Consider the following 18730-nt stretch of genomic DNA (forward strand, 5'->3'; position numbering starts at 1 on the left):
TATGACACGTTTAAGCTCAATACAAAATAGAAAGCAGCAATGGAGAGTCCTCATGTCCTCGTGTCTCATGTCACGTCCTCACACCTAATAAGAATATCAGTGAATACAGCACTCGGCTCTTGCCAGGATGAAGGCAATTGTTTTCACTCACTTTAATTCAATGTTTATTCTTTGTGTCATTGGTTCCATATTTCTGTGTTATACTGTCCTCTATTTTATGTATCGCTGTGCTGATGTGACTATATGTTTCGGAGGTTTTGAGAGTGACTGTACAGTATGTTTTGGAGGTGTTGACAACGACTACAATCATAACTTATAAAGACCCATCCAACTCCAAATAAAAGCACAATAAAAATGTCCTAAAATGACACCCTCAATGCTTTTGCTTTAACTCGACTTGGAGCAAAAGGTCTCATGCTGCATAAGAGGGCCTAAAATGTACATTTTTATGAGAAATTCATTTTGATGGATTATGGTTGCATTGGGACTATTCGTTGGTTGTCATTCCATGTTTTCTGCAACTCTGAACACGAATTGTCTGTATTTTCAGTAATAATGTTGCTATGCTGAATTAAAAATCTGATGGTTACAATCCAGGGTTGGGGTCAATTCGAATTGATGGGAGTCAATTCAGGAAGTAAACTGAAATTCAATAATTGAAACAATGTAATATATTTTCAATGATTTCTTATTTATTAAACAAAAGTTGAAGCTGTAAATTCAAATCACTTCATTGGACGCTTTTTCTTGTTCCCTCAAAACTGTCCGTAGGCAGAGAATGCTTCAAAAGGTGATTCACATAGCAGTTTGAGCAGGATGGAGAGTGTTTGTGCAGTAGAACGGTTTAATCAGCGCGAAACACTCACAGGAATTCCGGTTTGGGATTGTCCATCCAATTCCTGCGTTCCACAGGAAGCTCTGCATAAAAAGCAACTGAAAAACGCCCAAAGGCATTCCATTTTTCGTCAGTCGGTTCACGGGAGCATCTAGAAATTAACCGTTGAGGTTTTGTTCTAATAAAAAACCGTGGGTACGAGTTTAAAAGAAATTGTGTAACGATGGAAGATTATTCTAAACTGCCTGCCAAGTGGTCGGGGTTGGTTCCTATGGCAGCCTCCATTCATCGCGCGCGCAGAGACGCACAACCACATGAACTCATACTGAGGGGTAAGGAGAGTTTATTTTTTCGTTGATCTAAAAAAGCAGAATTTATTATAATTTCATTCACTTTTGAAGAATAAATATATACATATTTTAACTTGTTTGAGATGTTTGAGTGTGATTTGAATGGTTTAATTGAGCCATCCTTACTGCCAGCAGTAAAATGACATTCAGGCCTATTTGGATGTAGCCTGATATTAGACATACATAACCTAACCTTACCCTGGTTCAAAGATGCCACATAACTCCCATCAGGGCCGGCTCTAGCCTTTTGGGGGCCCTAAGCGAGAGTTGGTTGGGGTGCCCCACACCTCACTGCAAAACATTTCAGTGGCCCCCCTCATGATGGTGGAGAAAAACAATTTCTGCAATTCTACACATTTTGCCATGGGGTGTAAAGAAAATGTTACAGTTTTAAAGGTGCAATATGCAGAAATCGCTCTGACATTTCCTGGTTGTTAAAATTCTAATAGTTTACCTAATTTCTGTATATGTGACAAAACAAGCAATGTATCGTGTAGAGAATCATTGTACCATCTAAACCGCTGTGAAATATATTTTCAACAACCAACAATATTGTATTTTCAGCTGTTTGAAGCTGGTGTAAAAAATTTAAAGTAAAAGATGCAAAAACGAAACTTAAGAAAGGGAAACATAGAAATAGTTTGCTTTCAATGAGAATGACATATCTATAACTCACATTTCTATATGAATTTGGTAGGGTTGCCAAAAAGTAACATATTGCAGCTTTAACGCAAGTTTTCTGCAATTCGACAAATCTTGCCATGGGGCGAAGAGAAAACTTGCAATTTTACAATGTCCTGCGCTCTCTTTCACTTCAAATTTCATGCAATTCTACTCATTTTGCCATGGGGCAGAGAGAACATTTTAGCAGTTTAACAGCTAATTTCCTGCAATTCTACACATTTTTCCATCGGGTGGAGATAACTTGATGCAGTTTTAAAGTTTTCCTGCAATTCTACACATTTTCTAATGACTTATGCCATATTGATATGATGTCTGAGTGAGAATGACAAATAAAATCAATGTGGGCCCCTTGGAAGTCAGGGCCCTTGGTATTCAGCCATTATTACTACAAGTTTAGATAGCTGGCTAGCTAGACTAATGCTGTGTTCACATGCTATAAATTATAGGAAGCTCCTAGTTCCCAGTGGGAAATTTCACTTGAACTACCAATCTAGAAATGTTTAACTGGCATGGCTAATTGAGTGACTGTCAGTGACTGACATAACAAGTGAAAAACTGCTGGTGCACAACCAAATTTCCAAATTGCACCTGGTGTATTCTACTATTCTTACTCTCACCAGTAAATTGAGCCCCCGACTGAGTTTTATGCCTAAAACCGCTTATGACTGGAACCGGCCCTGACTCCCATAGCAATCGAATCCATTCAGATCAAGCCACAGCCAACTATGATAGAATTCTAAACTATCCAGTCACATTAAACATATTAGGCTAGGCTACTTTCTTTGCATGCATGAAAATTATATTAGCATATTATTGATTATCAGCTGATTTCAAAATATATAAATGCTTTTGTTAAATTCCTGTTGTAGTCAAAAACGTGATATTAATCTGTTTTATATATATTTCCACACTATGAGGTTGGAATAACATTGTGAAAATGATGATAATGCCCTTTTGGTGTAAGAGCTGTTTGAAACGACTGCCTGAAATTTCAGCCTGTTTTGGTGGGATGGAGTTTTTGGCCTTCCTTGGTGACATCACTTTGCGGTTAATTAGTTAATAGAGTTCCAACACTCTCTGCCAATAACACCCAATTTTCAGTTTTCTCCTCCCCCCTCAGACCACTCCCAGACAGTCCTAGCAAAATCATTGCTTGAGAAATTGCCCTTTGCTAAGCAGCAATTATTATTTATTTTTTTAACCGAAATCACAGTACGGTACTTAATTGTTACCCAGAAAATATTTGATATTGAGATCTCCGTATGCTGACGTCACGAAGGGTGCCCCCCTTCAACCCATCGCAATCGTGGGACACCCAGCTGGCTCGAGCTAGAGGAGGTGCTGTTTTGGATAGGCTACCTACCCCCAATGCGCGCTTTGACGTTAGGCTACTCATAGAGACCGAACCTGCATGTGGGCTGACTGAGTGAGATACTACTACTAGGCTATAAACACAAGAAGACTCATATGGGATGCTTACTACTCAAGCGAGTGGAATATAAAAGGCACCACAACTTTCTGTTGAGGATTTCGTCTTATACCGAAAGGGTTTTCTGTTTTGCTGGGAATTTCACTTTTTGGTAAAGGGAACAGTGCGTGGCTACTTGGCTGCACATGGAACACTTGTGATTGGATTTGACATTTTACAAAAAAGCTCAGTGGAATAAGTATTCAGAGAACTTGCTTGTGAGTTGCACGTTTTTATTTCTTTTCAGTCCATTACGCACATTCAAAACCAGTATGCATGCACTCACCTCAATTTCGTTTTGATATGGACATCGGCTGCATGCTACAGATTTTTGGGGGGCAATAATTGAGTTGCACTGTGACTATTAATCAATATCGATAACTTTAGCTTATTGTTGTATTGAGAGAAGATGATAGGATGTCATTCTCTCTCGCTCTGTGTGTGTGTGTGTGTGTGTGTGTGCGTCTGTGCCCACGTAAGTGCATGCGTGCATGTATGCAAGAGTGAGAAAGAAAGAAAGAAAGAAAGAAAGAAAGAAAGAAAGAAAGAAAGAAAGAAAGAAAGAAAGAAAGAAAGAGCAAGAGCATCTCTGGCTGAGGCAAGTTTGCGGTGTGTGATCTAATGATTAAAGTATTGTAAAACACTGCCGTCTTTTGGCCACTGTAAGAAATGTGTCACTTGTGCCAACTGCTTTATTATCATGATGCATTGACTAGACCAGGGCAATGAGGGCGCATGCTCTATCCATTTACTGTGTTGGCATAGCTGGTCTTGAATTTGACTACCAATCTCATTTGCAGCAATAAGACTATTTTAATTTCTCAGCTAGATCAATATTTAACTGAGCTCAGGGCACTTGATTATCCCATTCATCACTCCAGGTGTAGCTGTTCAGTTTTGTTTGGCTTGGCCATGTCTGATTTAACTCAGAGTAGTGTGTTCTCGGCTAGGGAGAGTTTTGGTTAGATGGTGCTTTGTGTGAACTGAGATTCAACCTACGTGAGATATGTGTATTTTAGGGCTCCATTCAGTCAGGGCAGGGAGATACACAGACTTTATCAGTCAGAGTCGAGGTCTTTGAATTGCTGTATGATTCTGCCAGTTTCAAATCCCCACCTCATGCACTCACCCCCCCCCCCCCCCCCCCCCCCCCCCCCAGGGTTAATGACATCAACCTCTTAAATCATCCATTCAGGAAGGTAGAGGTGTGTGCTTTTCACCCTAGAACTCACTCTCTTTTTTTCACTGTACCTGGAAACGGCAGTACATGTTTATGCTGCCCTTGTCCTCCCCACCCTTCCACTACCTCTGAGGAGAGACCCTCAGACACAGTGGTGGTAATCTGTCTTCCCACCCACCCCACCTCCATAGCCCCTCCTTTGGCCCAACCTTGGTAACCCCCTGACAGGCACATTGTGTAAGCTAATCCTACTGTCTGGTCTGTAGCCATTAGAGAGATATCCTCCCCTCTACACAGGGCTCCATAGAGCCTCACCCCTTTTCAGAGACACACTTAGACAGATAGACAGACAGACACAGCCTCCAGGTCTCCTCTGCACTTCACTCTCAAACACTATCATTATCTGTCTGTCTGTCAGCATAGACCTCATTGCACCCTCTCTAGCTGGGTGGGGTCACCTGGGGCTGGGACACAACCAGGACGAGAGAGGTGGAAGGGGGCACTGAGATATTGGGCTATGTATGGGGAAAGGGAAAGTGTTTTTTAATTGATCTTCATTGCCTGGATGACTTTCCCATTTAGTTCTTTATCACCTGTGGAGTGGAGTGTCATGTTGAGTCTGTTGTACAGGTAGAGTGAACCCAGGCATTAGCTGCTTGGCTCAATGTATTTCTAGAGAGGATTATGTTTGTAAAAAATATTGTATGGGAGTGCCAGAGTTGTGGATTCAATATATTAATCCCCAAAATCACTCTTTGGCTTCCAAGCAAACAACTATTTCTTCAACCGGTGTGACACCCATTCTACCAATTTAAAGTCAGCATAGATATATGCAGATAGACAGTACCAGTCAACTTTGGACACACCTACTCATTTTTCTTTATTTTTTAAATGTTCTACATTGTAGAATAATAGTGAAGACATCAAACTATGAAATAACACATATGGAATCATGTAGTAACCAAAGAAGTGTTAAACAAATCAAAAAATATATTTTATATTTGAGATTCTTAAAAGTAGCCACCCTTTGCCTTGATGACAGCTTTGTACACTCTTGGCATTCTCTCTTCCACAAATTAACTATCTTCTGTATACCAACCCTACCTTGTCACAACACAACTGATTGGCTCAAACGCATTAAGAAGGAAAGAAATTCCACAAGTTACCTTTTAACAAGGCACACCTGTTAATTGAAATGCATTCCAGGTGACTACCTCATGAATCTGGTTGAGAGAATGCCAAGAGTGTGCAAAGCTGTCATCAAGGCAAAGGGTGGCTACTTTGAAGAATCTCAAATATAAAATATATTTTGATTTGTTTTACACTTTTTTGGTTACTACATGATTCCATATGTTATATTATAGTTTTGATGTGTTCACTATTATTCTACAATGTAGAAAAGAGTAAAAATAATGAAAAACCCTTGAATGAGTAGGTGTATCCAATCTTTTGACTGGTACTGTATCTCGCCCAGAGAGGTTGTTACTGTATATGTCCTGTACTGTATTCCCTTTAGGGAGTGTGAATCAGACTATTGGAAGCAGTAACCAGTCTCAAATCCTTACATTACCTACAATCTAATCATCAGCGTTACGGCCTGCCAGCAACAAGGCAAAGCTGTGATAGCTGCACACCCTAAGGTCTTCTTTGATACTTCAGAATTTCATTGATCTACTCTAAAGATAAGGGACACACACACAAAGATAAGGGACACAAACACATGCATGCGCGCACACACACACAAGCCCCTGTCTCCCAAAGTGTCCCCCTGCAGAGCAGACTGGAGTTATTGGCTATACAGGGATTGTAACATACTCTGTTTCACGGATACATGGCTCTCTCGGGATATACTGTCTTTGACCATCCAGCTAGCTGGACAGGAATAATCAACTCTCAGGGAAGAAGAAAGGCGGGGGAGTATGTTTGATGGTTAACTACTCATGGTGTGATTGTGATAACAAACAGAAACTCAAGTCCTTTTGTTCACCCGACCTAGAATACCTCACAATCAAATTCCAACCGTATTACCTCCCAAGAGAATTATCTTCGGTTATAGTCACAGCCGTCTATATCCCCCCTCAAGCCGATACCACGACGGCCCTCAAAGAACTAAACTGGACTTGATGCAAACTGGAAAACACATATATTGTAGCTGGGGTCTTTAACAAAGCAAATTTGAGGACAACGCTACCGAAGTTCTACCAACACATTGGCTGTAGCACCCGCTCTGAGAAAATAGACCACTGCTACTCAGCTTTTCGAAATGCCTACAAGGCCCTCACCCAGCCCTCTCTTTGGCAAATCTGATCACGACTTCATTTTGCGCCTCCCTTCCTATAGGCAGAAACTCAAACAGGAAGTTATATGATCTGGGTAGCCTCTGAGCATAACATCGACGAATACACGGATACGGTGACTGAGTTTATCAGGAAGTGTATAGGAGATGTTGTACCCACTGTGACTTTTTTAAATATTTTTTTTATTTTACCCCCTTTTCTCCCCAATTTTCGTGGTATCCAGTTACTAGTAATTACTATCTTGTCTCATCGCTACAACTCTGACGAAGGTCGAAAGCCATGCGTCCTCCGAAACACAACACAACCCAACTGCTTCTTAACACAGCGCGCCTCCAACCCGGAAGCCAGCCGCACCAATGTGTTGGAGGAAACACCGTGCACCCGGCTCCCTTGGTTAGCGCGCACTGCGCCCGGCCCGCCACAGGAGTCGCTGGTGCGCGATGAGACAAGGATATCCCTACCGGCCAAACCCTCCCTAACCCGGACGACGCTAGGCCAATTGTGCGTCGCCCCACGGACCTCCCGGTCGCGGCTGGCTGCGACAGAGCCTGGGCGCGAACCCAGAGTCTCTGGTGGCGCAGCTAGCGCTGCAATGCAGTGCCCTAGACCACTGCGCCACCCGGGAGTCCTCACTGTGACTTTTAAAACCTACCATAACCAGAAACCGTGGATAAATGGCAGCATTCGCGCAAAACTGAAAGCGTGAACCACCGCATTTAACCATGTCAAGGTGACTGGGAATATGGCAGAATACTTACAGTGTAGTTATTCCCTCCGTAAGGCAATCAACCAGGCAAACCGTCAGTATAGAGACGGAATGGAGTCGCAATTCAACGGCTCAGACACGAGACGTATGTTGCAGTGTATACAGACAATCACGGACTACAAAGTGAATACCTGCCACATCGCGGACAAGAACTGTGGGCTCTCCTGCTCCGTGGCCAACGTTTGTAAGACATTTAAGCGTGTTAACCCTCGCAAGGCTGCCAGCCCAGACAGCATCCCTAGCCGCGTCCTCAGAGCATGCTTCTGCTGTCCCCACTTGCTTCAAGATGTTCACCATTGTTCCTGTACCCAAGAAAGCAAAGGTAACTGAATTAAATGACTATCACCCCGTAACACTGACTCCTGTCATCATGAAGTGCTCTGAGAGGCTAGTTAACCTCTCTAGGGTACGTGGGACGGCAGCGTCCCACCTCTACAACAGCCAGTGAAACTGCAGGGCGCCAAATTCAAAACAACAGAAATCCCATAATTAAAATTCCTCAAACATACATGTATTTTACACCATTTTAAAGATACACTTGTTGTAAATCCAGCCACAGTGTCCGATTTCAAAAAGTCTTTACGACGAAAGCAAACCAAACGATTATGTTTGGTTGAGTACCTATTCCTAGAATAACACAGCCATTTTTCCAACAAAGACATGATTCACAAAAAGCAGAAATATAGATAAAATTAATCACTAACCTTTGATGATCTTCATCAGATGACACTCATAGGACTTCATGTTACACAATACATGTATGTTTTGTTCGGTAAGTTCATATTTATATCCAAAAATCTGAGTTTACATTGGCGCGTTACGTTCAGAAGTTCCAAAACATCCGGTGATTTTGCAGAGAGCCACATCAATTTACAGAAATACTCATTATAAATGTTGATGAAAATACAAGTGTTATGCATGGAATTTTAGATGCACTTCTCCTTAATGCAACCGCTGTGTCAGATTTCAAAAAAGCTTTACGGAAAAAGCAAACCATGCAATAATCTGAGGTCGGCGCTCAGAGCCCAATCAAGACAAAAATATATCCGCCATATTGTGCAGTCAACAAAAGTCAGAAATAACATTATAAACATTCACTTACCTTTGATGATCTTCATCAGAATGCACTCCCAGGAATCCCAGTTCCACAATAAATGTTTGTTTTGTTTGATAATGTCCATCATTTATGTCCAAATTCCTCCTTGTTGTTCTAGCGTTCAGTACACTTTCCAAACTCACGACGTGCGGGCAAGTCCAGCGGAAAGTACTGACGAAAAGTTTCAAAAGTTATATTACAGCCCGTAAAAACATGACAAACGAAGTATTGAATCAATCTTTAGGATGTTTTTAACATAATTCTTCAATAATGTTCCAACCGGAGAATTGCTTTGTCTTCAGAAGTGCGATGGAACAGAGCTCGCTCTCACATGAACGCGCATGGTCAGCGCATGTTCAGGTCATGTTAGACCTTACTCAATCCCCTCTCATTCGGCCCCACTTCGCAGTAGAAGAATCAGACAAGGTTCTAAAGACTGTTGACATCTAGTGGAAGCCTTAGGAAGTGCAACATTACCAATATCCCACTGTATCTTCATTAGGAGCTGAGTTGAAAATCGACCAACCTCAGATTTCCCACTTCCTGGTTGGATTTTTTCTCAGGTTTTTGCCTGCCATATGAGTTCTGTTATACTCACAGACATCATTCAAACAGTTTTAGAAACTTCAGAGTGTTTTCTATCCAGATCTACTAATAATATGCATATTCTAGCTTTTATGGCTGAGTAGCAGGCCGTTTACTCTGGGCACGCTTTTCATCCGGACGTGAAAATACTGCCCCCTACCCCAAAGAAGTTAAGGAACATATCACCTCTACCTTACCTGACACCCTAGACCCACTTCAATTTGCTTACCGCCCAACTAGATCCACAGACAATGCAATCGCCATTGCACTGCACACTTTCCTATCCCATCTGGACAAGAGGAATACCTATGCAAGAATGCAGTTCATTTACTCTAGCTCAGCCTTCAACACCACAGTACCCTGCAAGCCTATCATTAAGCTCGGGGCCCTGGGTCTGAACCCCGCCCTGTGCAACTGTGTCCTGGACTTCCTGATGGGGCGCCCCCAGGTGGTGAAGGTAGGAAACAACACCTCCACTTCGCTGATCCTCAACACAGGGACCCCACAACGCTGCGTGCTCAGCCCCCTCCTGTACTCCCTGTTCACCCATGACTGCGTGGCCACGCACGCCTCCAACTCAATCATCAAGTTTGCAGACGACAACAATGACAAGACAGCCTACAGGGTAGAGGTGAGGGGGTGTGGTGCCAGGAAAATAACCTCTCACTCAATATCGACAAAACAGAGGAGCTGATCATGGACTTCAGGAGACAGCAGAGGGAGCACGCCCTTATCCATATCGACGGGACCGCAGTGGAGCAGGTGGAAAGTTTCAAGTTCCTCAGCGTACACACCACTAACGATCTGAAGTAGTTCACCCACACGGACAGTGTGGTGAAGAAGGCGCCACAGCGCCTCTTCAACCTCAGGAGGCTGAAGAAATTTGGCTTGGCACCTAAAACCCTCACAAACTTTTACAGAAGCACAACTGACAGCATCATGTCGATCTGTATCACCTCCTGGTACTGCAACTGCACCGCCCGCAACCGCAGGGCTCTACAGAGGGTGGTGGGTCTGCCCACGCATCACCAGGGGAAACTACCTGCTCTCCAGGACATCTACAGCACCCGATGTCACAGGAAAGCCAAAAAGATCATCAAGGACAACAACCACCCGAGCCACTGCATGTTCACCCCACTATCATCTAGAAGGCAAGGTCAGTACAGGTGCATCAAAGCTGGGACCAAGAGACTGAAAAACAGCTTCTATCTCAAGGCCAGCAGACTGTTAAATAGCCATCACTAGGAGGCTTCCACCCGGTTACGTAACCCTGCACCTTAAAGTATGCTGCCCTATATACACTGCTCAAATAAATAAAGGGAACACTTAAACAACACAATGTAACTCCAAGTCAATCACACTTCTGTGAAATCAAACTGTCCACTTAGGAAGCAACACTGATTGACAATAAATTTCACATGCTGTTGTGCAAATGGAATAGACAACAGGTGGAAATTATAGGCAGTTAGCAAGACACCCCCAATAAAGGAGTGGTTCTGCAGGTGGTTACCACAGACCACTTCTCAGTTCCTATGCTTCCTGGCTGATGTTTTGGTCACTTTTGAATGCTGGCGGTGCTTTCACTCTAGTGGTAGCATGAGATGGAGTCTACAACCCACACAAGTGGCTCAGGTAGTGCAGCTCATCCAGGATGGCACATCAATGCGAGCTGTGGCAAGAAGGTTTGCTGTGTCTGTCAGCGTAGTGTCCAGAGCATGGAGGCGCTACCAGGAGACAGGCCAGTACATCAGGAGACGTGGAGGAGGCCGTAGGAGGGCAACAACCCAGCAGCAGGACCGCTACCTCCGCCTTTGTGCAAGGAGGAGCACTGCCAGAGCCCTGCAAAATGACCTCCAGCAGGCCACAAATGTGCATGTGTCAGCATATGGTCTCACAAGGGGTCTGAGGATCTCATCTCGGTACCTAATGGCAGTCAGGCTACCTCTGGCGAGCACATGGAGGGCTGTGCGGCCCCACAAAGAAATGCCACCTAAAAATTGTAGACCTCCACAAGTCTGGTTCATCCTTGGGAGCAATTTCCAAATGCCTGAAGGTACCACGTTAATCTGTACAAACAATAGTACGCAAGTATAAACACCATGGGACCACGCAGCCGTCATACCGCTCAGGAAGGAGAGGCGTTCTGTCTCCTAGAGATTAACGTACTTTGGTGCGAAAAGTGCAAATGAATCCCAGAACAACAGCAAAGGACCTTGTGAAGATGCTGGAGGAAACACGTACAAAAGTATCTATATCCACAGTAAAACGAGTCCTATATCGACATATATCGACAGTAAAACGAGTCCTATATCGTCCTATATCGACAAGGCCGCTCAGCAAGGAAGAAGCCACTGCTCCAAAACCGCCATATAAAAGCCAGACTACGGTTTGCAACTGCACATGGGAACAAAGATTGTACTTTTTGGAGAAATGTCCTCTGGTCTGATGAAACAAAAACAGAACTGTTTGGCCATAATGACCATCGTTATGTTTGGAGGAAAAAGGGGGATGCTTGCAAGCCGAAGAACACCATCCCAACCATGAAGCACGGGGGTGGCAGCATCATGTTGTGGGGGTGCATTGCTGCAGGAGGGACTGGTGCACTTCACAAAATAGATGGCATCATGAGGCAGGAAAAGTATGTGGATATATTGAAGCAACATCTCAAGACAGGAAGTTAAAGCTTGGTCGCAGATGGGTCTTCCAAATGGACAATGACCCCAAGCATACTTCCAAAGTTGTGGCAAAATGGCTTAAGGACAACAAAGTCAAGGTATTGGAGTGGCCATCACAAAGCCCTGACCTCAATCCTATAGAAAATTTGTGGGCAGAACTGAAAAAGCGTGTGCGAGCAAGGAGGCCTACAAACCTGACTCCGTTACACCAGCTCTGTCAGGAGGAATGGGCCAAAATTCACCCAACTTATTGTGGGAAGCTTGTGGAAGGCTACCCGAAACATTTGACCCAAGTTAAACAACTTAAAGGCAATGCTACCAAATACTAATTGAGTGTATGGAAACTTCTGACCCACTGGGAATGTGATGAAAGAAATAAAAGCTGAAATAAATCATTCTCTCTACTATTATTCTGACATTTCGCATTCTTAAAATAAAATGGTGATTCTAACTGACCTAAGACAGGGTATTTTTACTAGGATTAAATATCAGGAATTGTGAAAAACTGAGTTTAAATGTATTTGGCTAAGGTGTATGTAAACATTCCGACTTCAACTGTAGACTTTAAATCAATGGACACTTTAATAATGGAACACTAGTCACTTTAATAATGTTTACATATTTTTGCTTTACTCATCTTATATGTATATACTGTATTCTATTCTACTGCATTTTAGTCTATGCCACTCCGTTATTGTTCATTCTAATATTTATGTATTCCTTAATTCCATTCTTTTACTTTTAGGTTTGTGTTTATTGTGTGTTTTGTTTTGAATTGTTAGATATTACTGCACTATTGGAGCTACAAACACAAGCATTTCGCTACAACCGCAATAACATCTGCTAATCATGTGTATGTGACCAATATGATTTGATTTGATTTGATACTCTGCCATAGCTGTGGCGATTTGTGAATGAACACAGGCTGAGTAAGGTTTGCCTGTCGGCTCTCTGGGCGTGGAGCCAGTAGAGGATCAGAGAGACATGCACACTGTCAGCCAGGGCTTAGTCGCACTTCCAGCCTAACGCTGCATCGCAAATGGCTCCCTGTTTCCTATATAGTGCACTACTTTTGCCCAGGGCTCATAGGTTTGTAGTAAAAAGTGGTGCACGGTGCACTGTGTAGAGAATATTTGGGACGCAAGTGAACTCATTGTTACTTTTCAGGCTAGCTGCTAGCCCAAGCCCAAGGCCAAGAGCAACCCTTCAGGGTAACATTAGTATAATGCTATAGGCTAGAAGAAAACCCAAGGCCCCTGCCTATAGGATCAACTCCAGGTTAACTGTAGTGCCATCGTACTACTCTCTTAGAGGCTAAATCAACTTTCAGAGTCAGAGTACCCCCTTCTCTTCTGAAGGTTAGCCAAACTCCTGCTATAACTCTCCGTACATCTAACGGAGTAAGGGAGCAAGGAAGAGAGTATGGGCCAGAGCTGGAGGGAGATCTATCTTCACTTTATGTTCTGAGAGACGACCCAGTGTGAGTTCAGCCCGGCCTCACACAGGATGTATGTGTGTGTATGTGTGTGCATGTTGCCTTGGTGAGGGTGTGGGTCAATAGACAATATAACAGAGCTATAAAAATGTACTGGGTAATGGGGGGGGTTAATGCACCCATGATGCCACAACCCATGATGCCACCTCTCTCCCTGTGGCCCTGGCTGTGGTGTGGCGTGACGGATAAACGGTCCTTTACTGACAGGTCATCATTTTGCGACCGTAGGGGTCCAGCGCCAGTCTACATAATGGGGGTTAGCAGGGAATGTTAACATTAACCCAGCAGAGAGAAAGGTCCATGTTTACACACAGACACAGACAAAGACACACACGCACACACACACACAACCTACCACCTTGAGCATCCGACAAACAATCTAGCTCAGACGCAGTGCATAAAGCACAAGCATGGCTCATAGCATCTTTACAGTCAGTCGTGAACTGTGTTCTGAGTGGATGGGGTATAGTAACCAAAGTGCTAAATCTGATTACTGTACCCCCTACTGCTACCTATCGTCTGAACTCCTTCACTTTTACGGCCGCCGTTTTTAAGAGCAACCACCAAGGAAGCACACTCAAATCTATTTTAACCAAAGCTCGGGGGGTCGTTATACGTCAATAACTGGGTTGATTACGTTAAGCTTTTCAAGATGAGGGGCTCTGTCGTTCATACAAATAGCTGCAATAGGGAGACTAGAGTCACGTAACAAGGGGAAGAGAAAATACATGGCTACATGTTATGAATACAGTGAAAATATGACCTGTGTGAATGTAGTGAATGTTGAACGAGTCATTTGAAGTCAAGTGAAATGAATTTCAGTGCTGGTATGTTAATCACTGCCACATTTTTTATAATACAATGGAGAGAGTCTTACTGTTCCTCTGAGTCCCTGACTTTACCTCTCTCGCTTTCTTTCTCTCTTTCTTTCTCTCTTTCTTTCTCTGCGTGTGCATGTGTGTTTGTGTGTGTGTCTGTCAAAAATCAAATCAAATTTTATTTGTCACATACACATGGTTAGCAGATGTTAATGCGAGTGTAGCGAAATGCTTGCGCTTCTAGTTCCGACCGTGCAGTAATAACCAACAAGTAATCTAACATAACATTTTCACAACAGCTACCTTATACACACAAGTGTAAAGGGATGAAGAATATGTACATAAAGATATATGAATGAGTGATGGTACAGAACGGCATAGGCAAGATGCAGTAGATGGTATCGAGTACAGTATATACATATGAGATGAGTAATGTAGGGTATGTAAACATTATATTAAGTGGCATTGTCCAACTCCATTCCATTACAACGTCAGAATGTAGTAACAGAGCCATACTCTTCACTGCAGATTCAAACTTTGCATAGTATTATAACAGTATGTGTATCAGCTGTTTTAACTCAAAGTATTAAATTGTCCACTTCTGTCCATGTTACACTATCACTCCAGAACTTTATTTGTGGTGCAAAGTCAAGCAGTAAGTGTGTAACTTCGCAACGTGCTCAACCCTACCTGCCCTTTTAAAACTGATTGTTTATGACTAAGCTGTGTAGAGGAGGGTTGAAATCTGGACTTTGAGACTGTTTAATGTCCTCTATCCGGACCTTTGACTGCAGCACTTCATCTAATGGTCTCTAATGCTTTCTAACTCAGGGTAGCTCGGGGTAAAGCTCTTGAGATTTGGAGGAGTGAGAGGGGAGGAGGAGGAGGGTGGCTTTAGTGTTCTCGCTGACACGACACAGCTAACAGCATGGCCGCGTTCATTGGTCAGAGTGAGTCTATCTCAAGTGGCCCATATGCTGCTATAGAGATACAGTACGTTTGCTGGAATGGTGTGGGAACTGATATTAGGAGTGTTTTTAGGAGATGGATTGCCATGAATTTCACGTGGTCACATGCGGAGTGTTCCAAAAACACGTTTCCATGTGACCACGCGATCTTATGTGAAGTTAATGTGATAGTGTGACGTGTAAAGAAACGCGGTAACGTGGAACTACACGTGAAAACGTGATCACGTGAAATCATGTGAAAACGTGTTTTGGGAACACTTCACCTGTGCTCACTTCACATTAAATATTGTGATTTTCCCACATGTCAAATCATGTGGTTTTTCTGTAAGGGTGTGTTTGCGTATGTCTGTGGGGGTAACACTGGAAGTCTTCCACATGAGATATGAGAGTGAAGAAGTAAGCTCGTCGTGTCTCTAAACGTATTTCTAACATGGTTTCTTTCAAATGTGCAAAATGTTACTATGACCAACTGGGGTTCAAACTAGTCTTCTGTGCATCACAAGTGGAGTGGAAACATCAAGTGGAAATGCATAACACCTAACCTCTGTGTTTGTCTCTCTCTCTGTGTCGCTACAGGTAGCTGGCATCATCCTCCTGGAGGTCAACACAAGGAGCCGTAACAGCAGAGAGAGAGGAAGCCCTGCCACAGCCATTCTCCCCTCCTACTCCCCCTCATCCTCCCTTCTTCTGCCATCAGACTGACAGAGAGAGAGAGAGAGAGTGAGGAAAAGAGTGAGGGAAGGTGGGGAAAAAAAGAGGGAGACATGTACCAAACACTCCTCCTCTCTTCCTCTCTCTTCCTCCTCCATGTCACAGCCACTCCACAGTTCCACGGTCATCACGGGTAACCGCTCCCTCATTCCACTTCCTGTGCTTGTTATTGGCTGTCACTCATTGGTCGGTCAGCTTTGGTCCTTGAGACGGCTCGGCTACATGGGTGGCTAGCTTCAGTTACAGACTAGCCACTCACTTAATTGGGAGCTATTTATTTTAAAAGGTTATTTGCTTCTCTTGACATTCTCACCCTGAGTAAATGTGTACTGATTGGCCAGATAACAGTTCTTAGATTATTAGACTTAGGTCAACTCTGAGGAGATGCAGGTTCTATTTTTGAGATCTCAGTTGATTTTTATAGAGACCAAAACAAAGTAGAGCCCTCGCGAGAGGTCAAAGGGCGATGAAAGGTCAGAGGTGACTCTCAACTCTGACACTTTCATTGGCGATTACATCGGCCAATCAGCATCAATTACATGTCAGCTAACCTCCACTGACACATAGAGACCTCAAGGTCACGTCATCAATTGAGAGTTAAAATGCTTGATGGACTGTTTAGTTTCCAGACTGGTTAAGAGACCACATAGACTGGTTCAGATACCATATAGTAAGGTTGAAATCCAGTCTTAATTAAACTGTCCCCTGATGCAGCACAATCTATAGGTGAATGCTTCAGAGGTAATAGTGTAAGTGGTGTAATTTCACATTTAAACCATGAAGATTCCTGTCAGTAATTTAACTACCAACATTATGTAAATGGTTAATTTGATGTAAAATAATTATGATTATGATGAATTTCATGACTTGGTGTGTAGCTAGCTGTTAAACTAATAGTGACAGACTGATTTAACAACAGAGACAGTCCTCATATGTCCCAAAGAATACCTCTCCAGTGTGTGCGGTTATACCTGTGTGTGTGGTCTCACCTATGTGTTCCTACGTGTGTGTGCGGTTTAAGGAGGAGGGTGTGTGGCAGAGACGTCCGTCACAGCAGTGTAGTCACGACGACAGAGTCGTTCGTCCAGCCCGTTCACAAGCCCTACATCACCCTGTGTCAGGGGCACCGCTTCTGCAGCACCTACAAGTAAGAGACATAGCCATGACTGTCACGATCACGATCACTGTTACTATCGCTGTCACTGCAAACATGGTGGCTGACTCTGTAGCCACTCTTATCTGTCATATCTTTAATCTGAGCCTAGAGGAAAGTCTTTGTCCTCAGGCCTGGAGGGAAGCCAAAGTAATTCCGCTACCCAAGAGTGGTAAAGCGGCCTTTACTGGTTCTAACAGCAGACCTATAAGCTTGCAGCCAGCTCTTAGCAAACTGTTGAAAAAAATTGTGTTTGACCAAATACAATGCTATTTCTCTGTAAACAAATTAACAACAGACTTTCAGCATGCTTATAGAGAAGGGCATTCAACACATACTGCACTGACACAAATAACTGATGATTGGTTGAAATAAATTGATAATAAGAAGATTGTGGGAGCTGTACTGTTAGATTTCAGTGCAGTCTTTGATATTATTGACTATAACCTGTTGTTGAAAAAAGGTTGGCGTTATGGCTTTTCAATCTCTGCCATATTGTGGAGAGCTATCTATCGAATAGAACTCAAAGGGTTATCTTTAATGGAAGCTTCTCTAATATCAAACATGTAAAGTGTGGTGTACTGCAGGGCAGCTCTCTACGCCCTCTATTTTCTATTTTTACCAATGACCTGCCGCTGGCATTAAACAAAGCATGTGTGTCCATGTATGTTGATGATTCAACCATACACGCATCAGCAACCCCAGCTAATGAAGTCACTGAAACCCTTAACAAAGAGTTGCAGTCTGTTTTGGAATGGGTGGCCAGTAATAAACTGGTCCTGAACATCTCTAAAACTAAGAGCATTGTATTTGGTACAAAGCCTTCCCTAAGTTCTAGACCTCAGCTGAATCTGGTAATGAATGGTGTGGCTGTTGAACAAGTTGAGGAGACGAAATAACTTGGTGTTACCTTAGATTGTAAACTGTCATGGTCAAAACATATAGATTCAATGGTTGTAAAGATGGGGAGAGGTCGGGCCGTAATAAAGAGATGCTCTGCTTTTTTGACACCACACTCCAAAAAGCAAGTCCTGCAGGCTCTAGTCTTGTCTAATCTTGATTATTGTCCAGCCGTGTGGTTGAGAGCTGCAAGGAAAGACCTAGTTAAGCTGCAGCTGGCCCAGAACAGAGCTGCACGTTTTGCTCTTCATTGTAATCAGAGGGCTGATATAAATTTTACGCATGCCAGTCTCTCTTGGCTGAGAGTTGAGGAGAGACTGGCTGCATCACTTCTTTTTATAAGAAACATTAATGTGTTGAAAATCACAAATTGGTTGCATAGTCAATTTACACACAGCTCTGACACACAGACTTACCACATCAGACATGCCACCAGTTTTTTTTTCACAGTCCCCAAATCCAGAACAAATTCAAGAAAGTGTACAGTAATATATAGAGCCGATATTGCGATACTCCGTTCCATCTCATATTGCTCAAATAAACACCAAACTTTGTTTCAAAAACAGATACCGCAACACCTCACGGCACAACGCCTTCTTCCATATTTGACCTAGATAGTTTGTGTGTATGTATTGATAAGTAGGCTACGTGTGCCTTCATAAAAATGTATGTAGTTCTGTCCTTGAGCTGTTCTTGTCTATTGATGTTCTGTATTCTGTCATTCTGTATTATGTTTCATGTTTTGTGTG

The 18730-nt window shown here is 43.1% G+C and overlaps 1 protein-coding gene across 2 annotated transcripts in view; it reads left to right on the top strand.

Moving 5' to 3' along the window:
- The first annotated feature begins 969 nt into the window (after positions 1-969).
- Positions 970-18730, top strand: part of LOC120021266 (epidermal growth factor-like protein 7) — a 31711-nt gene continuing 13950 nt past the window's right edge. For both annotated transcript variants that reach the window (XM_038964940.1, XM_038964941.1), the window contains exons 1-3: positions 970-1167; positions 15794-16061; positions 16950-17075. In XM_038964940.1, the coding sequence (XP_038820868.1) occupies positions 15982-16061; positions 16950-17075 (206 nt within the window). In that variant the 5' untranslated portion in view covers positions 970-1167; positions 15794-15981. The remainder of the gene's footprint in view (positions 1168-15793; positions 16062-16949; positions 17076-18730) is intronic.

This window comes from Salvelinus namaycush, chromosome 26, assembly GCF_016432855.1.
Source record: "Salvelinus namaycush isolate Seneca chromosome 26, SaNama_1.0, whole genome shotgun sequence".
NCBI classification, from domain to species: domain Eukaryota; kingdom Metazoa; phylum Chordata; class Actinopteri; order Salmoniformes; family Salmonidae; genus Salvelinus; species Salvelinus namaycush.